Genomic DNA, 7,900 nt, shown 5'->3' on the forward strand with positions numbered 1-7,900 from the left:
CATAAAAAAGCCTTTTTAGGTAAAACTATTTTTTTAAAAAAAAATTACTCAAAATGAAAATTTTTCTAAGTAAAAATTATTTTTTTAAAAAAATATTTGAATAACTTTTCAAAGCATTATTTAGTTCTAATTTTAATGTTTTACCAGAAAGTTAATTAAATATTTAATTTCAATATTTTGGCTTCAAGGTCGTCGTGAGACACTAGGTCTTCTTGGTTATTTAAGCAACAACCACTTCCTTAGACAAAGTCTCATAAAAAAATTCACTATTTAATTTTCTCGCTGAAAGCGCTAATTTCGATTAAAATTTAGACTAAGGAAGATTTAGGAACCCAATATAAGTTTCAGCCTACTGGATTAACCAAAAATTTCTTAGGGACATATTTTTATGAAATATTCCTAATTTGTCTCTGGTGATATCTATAATACCAATTTAAATTATTAAACTTTCTAAAATTTGTATTAGATAGACATGCACGATTTTTCAAGTTATCTACTTGAATTTTCAGATTTTCATTTTCTGATTTAACTTTATCTAATTCTTCTAAAGGGCAAGATTTGGCTAATATTATTTTTAAATTCTTAATTTCTTTTTATAACTTGCAGCAGTCTTTAGTTAGCAACTTAACAAACTTAAAAAGTTTATCGGGAGGAAGAGATCATACCTCACTTACCTTGTCGATCTCGTTGTTCGTGTCTCCCCCTGAACTGCTGCTTTCTTTAGGGGTGTCAATTTGGGTGGGTTAGGTCGGGTAGGGTCGGGTTGAATTTTTTTTTTAACCCAACCTGAACCCGACCCGAACCCGAGTTCAACCCAAAACACCCCAACCCGAACCCGACGAACCCGATCAACCCGAACCCGACCCATATAACCCGAAAATTCGATTCAAAACGACTTTTCTGGGCTATTTTTCCTATAATTCTTCACTTTTATCTCAATACTCCATCATTATCATACAAATATGATATTAATATACATAAAAACATCTAAATTTTTAAAATAAAATTTAATTTAACCCCCAAAAAACACACAAAACTCGATATTTAAGTCAACCTGGGTCAACCCGAACCCGACTCGACCCAACCCGAAACTTTTTTACTCTCTAACCCTCCAACCCGACCCGACCCGAACCCGAAAATGCCCAACCCAAACCTGATTTTTTTCGGGTCGACTCGGGTTGGGTCGTCGGGTCGGGTTCATTTTTGACACCCCTAGCTTTCTTCCGACGTAGCTCCCCCTTCATCAATGCTCTCGATGCTCATCTCAGAAGAGCTTGAATCGCAGTCATCGTCTTGATGACTCGTCATTAATGCGAGTCCGGAGAATGCCTCGACTTCCGATTCGGACGACGTATCGTCCCACGTCGCCTTTAGGACCTTGCACTTTTGGACAGATTTTTTACCTTTATCCTTGTCCTTGTTCCTCAACTTGGGGCAGTTGTCCTTGACGTGCCCTTCTTTGTCGCAGTGATAGCAGCGGATGGTCCTTTTCTTTCTGCCCTGCGGATGGTTAGTAGTTCTAGATTTATATAGCTTTTTAAACCAACTTACCATCATTATCATTTCCTTGTCGTCAAGAGAAGATTCCGACTCAGGTTCATCTCTCAATGCTTTGAGGGCGACATTGTTCTTGGGCCTTCGTACGTGCACATCTTGATTCGTGCACTTCAAATGTTGAGAAAAATTCTTCTAGTGTAATTTTCTCTAAATCTTTCGAAATGTAAAAGACATCTACTAGCGATGCTCATTTTGAATTTCTCGAAAAATAATATAAAGCGTACCTTAGCGAAACTCGGTTACTTACCTTTTCTCCGAGATTCGACAGCCCGGTGACGATCTCTTTGATTCTCGAGTGCAGATGCGCAACTGTCTCGTCTTCCCCAAGTCGCAGGCTGGTGAGCTGATTGCGAAGTAGATCCCATCTAGCGAGCTTGGCTTCAGACGTTTCTTCGTGCAGCTCAAGGAACTTCTCCCAAAGTTCCTTTGACGAGTCGTAGTTCCCGATCCGGTTGACTTCTTGTGGCGGAAGAACGGTTAGTAGATGGTATTCTGCTTTGCCGTTCGCCACGTAGTCGACCTATTGCTTTTTCATCCATTGATATTTTTATTTGCCCTCTGGAGCTATAAAGCCAAATTTCATTATTAAAATTAATTCAAAATCAGTTGTAAAGAATACCTCCATTCGCTTTTTCCAGGTAACGAAATCCCCTTCGAATTTCGACTGGTAGATGCTTGGTCCGACCATTATCTTTGCTTCGATTGGTGGTTAGTCCTCCTGAAGCGCCTTGGCTCTGATACCACTTGCTGGATCGCGACGACCGGCTAGAAGGTGGGCTGAATAGTCTGAAAATAAAAACGCAAACCCTTCTCGAACTCTTAAACTAACACTTGTATAAATTAGCTAAAAGAAAATAAATCAGAAAAGACAAGGCACACCGGAATTAACTTGGTTACAACCGGGGAGGTTGTTAATACAAGGAAGATGATCGCACTAAAAACATCTTCGGGCGGAGAAGCCTCGTACAACGATGAAACACATAAAAAGAAACTAAACTACAAACGAAGTACACAAGTGTTAAAAGAACTGCTTGAGTTCTGATTGTTGAAAAGCTTCTGGACCAAGGCTGTATTTATAGCTTTGGTCGGGGCACCCCGAAGGGATTTTGGGCGCCCTAGGATGATAAAATTTTATCCTCCAACGTTCAGATCGTGTTAAATTGTGATATGGTCAACAAGTCTGGTCCGGGCGCCCTAGACTGTTCCGGGCACCCAGACGGTCGAGGCGCCCCGGATGGTTCCGGGCGCCTCGGGTGAAAAAGTCAACCCCATTGACTTTTTCAGCCTGGGTCTTCTGCTCCGGTTTCGCTCGCTTGGGTGATTTCTGCTATCCGGAATGGGGCTCACCCGAACCTAACTTCCGGTCTTCTCAAGCAGGCTTTCGCTCCGGCTTCTCGTCCCTCGGAATCGCCGCGTGCTTCCTTCTCGTCCGCCAGCCTACTCATTCGCAGCTGCATCTTTTGCTCCTCGAGCAGTCTTCCGCTCCGGCTTCTCGTCCCTCGGAACCACCGCACGCTTTCTTCTCGTCCGCCGGTATACTCTTCCGCAGCGTCTCGTCCCTCGGACGCACCGCGTGCTGTCCTTCTCGCTAGCTGCGTCTTCTGCTCGACTACCTGCGCTCCTAAGCTCCTGCACACTTAGACACAAGGTTAAAAACACACAGGACTTAACTTAATTTGTTGATCACACCAAAACAACCTTGGGGTTCCAAACCATACGCATTGCATCAAAATTAAACCATAATTTTATCTTTTCCGTACTTCTTCTTCTTCTTCTTCTCGGATTGACTAACTTGAGCGTCGGAGGGCTTAGCCAGGGATTCCCACCTGGGTCTTAGGTCGCTAACGCTTTGTTGGTTGGTCTCATAGTGCGCAGGAGGGAGAGATCATCCATTAGACCGTCGAGCCTTCACTGATCCACGATGTTCCTCATCGGAGTTCACTTTTCCATGGGGGTACCTCGCCGGAGTTCGTTTTTGCTGGATATCTAAGCTCTTGTGAGGTCCACTGTGGGTTTCTCGGATCCACATTTGTTCGTCGACATCAGAGTTATAGTTCATCACCGTCCCCCATCGCCCAGTGCTTCATCTTGCTAGCTCTCAGACAGGATCAGATACCATCTTATTTCATATTGTATTAGAATCATCGTATATTTCACCTAATGATTGTAATTCTACCTTCTCCTTAAATATATTTTGCTTCCTATCCTTTAACTTTCACCACTTAATTCTGGGAGTTGTATATATTTTCTTTCTATTGATACTATGTTTGAGAAGTATATCCAGCACTTTTAACCTATGTTTGATAGTTAAGCTTTCTCCAGAGATGATATTGCAATCTTTACAAATCTTTCTATCCTTTTTCCTAACCATAAGAAAGTTAATTTATGATTTATTATTTACACTTTTAAACATGACTAAGTGTTTTTCTCTTTTTCTTAAAAAATGTATTAAATAAGGTCATATACTATTAGAAAATTTAATATAATTTTCCCTTCCTTATTTCTCGTTCCAAACTCATAGCTCTCATGTACCCTCTCATATTCCTCATTTTTCACTCCAACATGCTCATTTAGATTACCTCCTATGAAAAACATATTATTTGGCAGAATATTTTATAATATTTCATCTAAATCATCCCAAAATCTTGATTTGGTAAATTTAGCTAATCCTACTTGTGGTGCATATACTCTAATTATGTTTATAATTTTTTACACCACTATTATCTTAAGGGCTATAATTCTATTCCCTTTTATAACTACTCTTACAACTTCATCATTTAACGAACTATCTACAATAATACCCATTTAATTTTTTGTTTTACTCTTTTCTGTGTACCCTAACTTAAAACCTGAGTTCTCTATTAATTTTGTCTTCTCGCATATTCATTTTGTCTCTTGTACATACAAAATACTAATTCTTCTCTTAATCATCATATTTACTACCTCAATTGATTTACCAGTAAAGGTTCTTGTATTCTATATTTCAAATCTTAGATTATTAGTTTCTTATCATATTTGTTCTTATCTAACCTATGGTGTGAGAACTTTTGTCTATTAAACACTACACCCAAGTTTTCATGGAGATGTAGCGGTCCTTGTCAATATGTTACAATCGGATCTTGCAACACGAACTCTTATATATTTAGCATTACACTCAAGTTTTGAAATGTAGCGGTTCTTACTGAACCGTTATAGTTGGACCCTGCAATGTTTTCCTTCCGGGGAACAATATAGCATTAGCCTAATAGTTTAATGGATCCATTCATTAAATATTTATCATAATTTTAACATTGGCTGATAATATAATGTAATCCTCTTTCTTTATTCGGATTTAAGACTGGTCATAATTCATTCGTTATGGATAGAGTTTATTCTTATTAATCAATAATTTTTAGAACTTATAGTTGTTTTATGCTCACTATTAGTCCTTTTACTTTTGTTTCCTCCTTCTTATCCACTTCCTAGATAACTCCATCACATTGACCACGAACAAAATAAATAGTTGAGCTCCCACTTGGAAAGTGTGATGCAATTGAGAGGGCCAAAGTGGCCATGGACACAAGGAAACATACAAATCCTCTTGTCATTATTTTAAAGGTTGATTCTTGTAGAAAATCTTGGCAATTAGCTCATGTCTCATTTCAGTCGTCACCACTTTACTTTACACTATATGCATTATATATATATATATTTTGTTTGAATCTTTCATATTTCCCCATCTAAGGAGTCTTCACGCGACCTACACATGAAGTTTCCCTTCATGCAAGTTCTGTTCATCAAGCACCATTCTACACTACCTAAGTATGAACTTTATCAGATCTTTCATGTGGCCCAAGGTTGAATTGATGGTGGACTTTGCTTAGCAATTAAAGAGCCAGTCAAAGTTCACAATCTTCCTTCTGCTCTAAAACGAACTCCCGTACCTTTTCAGGGGAAACTTCCAGTTAACTTCTGAAAACATTTATTTATGCTTGTTCAAACAGCGACTTTATAATTATCCCAGAAAAGAGGAATGGATGAATCAAGCATGAATTGACTCCACTCTTCCCCCACTGTTTCCCTTTTGGATTTTCTCTATGTTCAATGAATCCGACAAAAAACAGAGGCTAAATTGCATCATACTGTCACATAAATTCACATGAATATAGACAGTATTGCTAAACTTGCAATGTTCTGTAAAATTTAACCTATTCATTGGACACTTGGGCCAAGTCCAATTGAATATTTTCATGATTTGGTCTGAAAGACAACTATGTCTATAAACCCTAAGGTTAATTAATAGATATTTAAAAATGAATTGCAACTCTCAATCAAACCACAATATCAAGCAATGCATAGTAAAATAAAACAGCTAGCATGGTATGAATAGTTAATTCTCTTGTTTTTTTGGCTTGGCTTATGAATCTTTGATTCATCAGACACTATCTATTGAGTTTTAGATTGTTTCTGAATTTATTTGTAACACAGTCACAGTTCATGTGCTATCTATGGCTTCAAGGATCTTTTTGGCTATTGCACCTGCATACACTGAAGACCTTTCAGGAATCTGCAAAATACACAAGAACGGCCTCAAATAAAATCCACTGAATTATTTCTAAAGTTTAAATTCGGCAAAGGAAAATTAATTAGGGCAGTATAACCTTAGTACTGAACATGAAGACGTAGTGAACTCCGATGTTTCCCCCTGCAACATGGCCGACGTCCAGCCGGAGCTCCTCGAGAGCCAGCGCGACGCGGAGCAAGCACTCGGCTTTCCTCTTCGTCGTGAGCTTCACGTTAGCATCGTCGTCGACAATTCGGACGTCGACTAAGCTCTCCTTGGACCTCCTCTGGAGCCAGGAGCTCCTGAGCGGGCCACTCTGCGAGTGGCCGTGCTCATCGTCGCGAAGGTGCCTGATCGAGGAGCTCTGGTCCATGTCTGCAGCACCCTCGTCGTCGTCGTCCAGCTTCGGTATCTTTATCCTCTCCGTGCCTTGCCTCTTCTTATCCACTAGGACTCTCAACTCCTCCACCGTTCTTAGCAGCTCTTTGATGTATTCAATTGCGTCGCCGACGATGGAGGCTCTATCAACCTTCATACCAAAAATAATTTGATCATTTTTTTTTTTGCTTTTTTTTTCCTGTTTGTTGGATTTGGTGCATACCTTTGTTGGGTTCGGAATTAGGAGCCTCAGAGCCTTGTACTTCTCGTTGATCTGCTCCCTCCTCTGTCTCTCGGTGGCAAAATTAGATTTCCCCTCGCCTTTATTCAACTTCAAGCCCATGCCATCGAGATTTCTCACCTCCCTCTCGTCCTCCAAACCATAGAAAGCTCCGTAGTTTTGCGGCAGGGAATGGAACAGTACCCGAGATTGCGGCAGCGGATCCACAAACATGTTGAACGAGAAAGAAGACGGCGCCGGCGGTAGAGGCTGCAGAAGGCTTGACGTCGACGTTGTCAGAAGGTTGACATTGAGGTCGGTTGCAACTCCATTGATGTGGCTGTAATGCGGATCCATGGAATAGATTAATCCTTCTTCTTCTGCAATCATGTCATGTACTTGGTTCTCGTAGATGTCTGAGATTAACGAAGGTTCATGAATCATGTGCGATTGTAGTTCCCGCTCCATGTCGAAAACCCCAACGTCGTCGTCGTTGGGAAGAAGATTGCCAGTGTTGGAGAGTTCATCCATGGTGAAGGTTGTCAGCTTGAGATTAACGCGATCGAAGTCATTGGGTTCAAATTCAGAAGGTTGCATGGGGTAGTAGCCATGGTCCGGCTCATAGTAGCCATTCTCTTCCATCATTCTGCTCTGTTTTTTATCCAAAGAAACACAAGAATTTGCAGGAACATAAATAGAAAAATCGAAACTGCTCAATTATCAAGCAAGAAGTAAGACTATTACACCAATCAATCCTTAGAATTTTGTAGGGGAAGAGATGAAGATGCTGTCTTCAAAGGCCTTTCTAGGTTTTGGATTTTGCACAAGGTGAGTGAAAGAGGAAGAAGTTGCCATTAGCCTTCTTGTTCACTATATATTAATCTATCGTATCATCATTACTTATTTACTTTGCAGAGAAGCACTAACTCCAACCAAATCTCTTTCCCTGTCAGCCACCAAATTAGCACTCTTAACTTATAATTTGGGAGTACTTCCACTGTGTCACGACAAGTTTATGAAGGAGAATTATTATGTTCTCGTATCTATGATTGTTTCATTCATTTAGCATTTAAACTGGGGAATAATCACATGAAGTATAGTAAATGATCATCACGCTCTTTTCACTTGGGCATCTTTATCGGTGTTTCTTGTTTCCCATCCGGGGAAGTTAGGAAATGCATATCATGCTTCTCGTGTCTTCC

The 7,900-nt window shown here is 40.0% G+C and overlaps 1 protein-coding gene across 2 annotated transcripts; it reads right to left on the reverse strand.

The window, feature by feature from the left end:
- Positions 1 to 5,895: 5,895 nt before the first annotated feature.
- Positions 5,896 to 7,628, reverse strand: LOC122011419 (transcription factor EAT1-like). 2 transcript variants are annotated; one of them, XM_042567810.1, is made up of 4 exons: positions 7,443 to 7,628; positions 6,702 to 7,344; positions 6,198 to 6,629; positions 5,896 to 6,103 (listed from the first exon to the last, which is right to left on the reverse strand). In XM_042567810.1, the coding sequence occupies exons 2-4, from the start codon at positions 7,341 to 7,343 to the stop codon at positions 6,032 to 6,034; spliced, it is 1,146 nt and encodes a 381-aa protein (XP_042423744.1). In that variant the 5' UTR covers position 7,344; positions 7,443 to 7,628; the 3' UTR covers positions 5,896 to 6,031. The 2 variants fall into 2 exon arrangements, with proteins under 2 accessions (XP_042423744.1, XP_042423742.1); XM_042567808.1 differs by having other exon boundaries at positions 6,702 to 7,349; positions 7,443 to 7,626.
- Positions 7,629 to 7,900: the final 272 nt, after the last annotated feature.

Source organism: Zingiber officinale, chromosome 8A (genome assembly GCF_018446385.1).
Source record: "Zingiber officinale cultivar Zhangliang chromosome 8A, Zo_v1.1, whole genome shotgun sequence".
Lineage (NCBI taxonomy): Eukaryota > Viridiplantae > Streptophyta > Magnoliopsida > Zingiberales > Zingiberaceae > Zingiber > Zingiber officinale.

Bases quoted from the DNA above. Each gene is read 5' to 3' on its own strand.
- LOC122011419 (XM_042567810.1), bottom strand. From the start codon at position 7,343: ATGATGGAAGAGAATGGCTACTATGAGCCGGACCATGGCTACTACCCC. The intron at 6,630-6,701 runs GTATGCACCAAA...TTTGGTATGAAG, and splicing joins TAATTCCGAACCCAACAAAG to GTTGATAGAGCCTCCATCGT. The intron at 6,104-6,197 runs GTTATACTGCCC...TGTATTTTGCAG, and splicing joins TCTTCATGTTCAGTACTAAG to ATTCCTGAAAGGTCTTCAGT.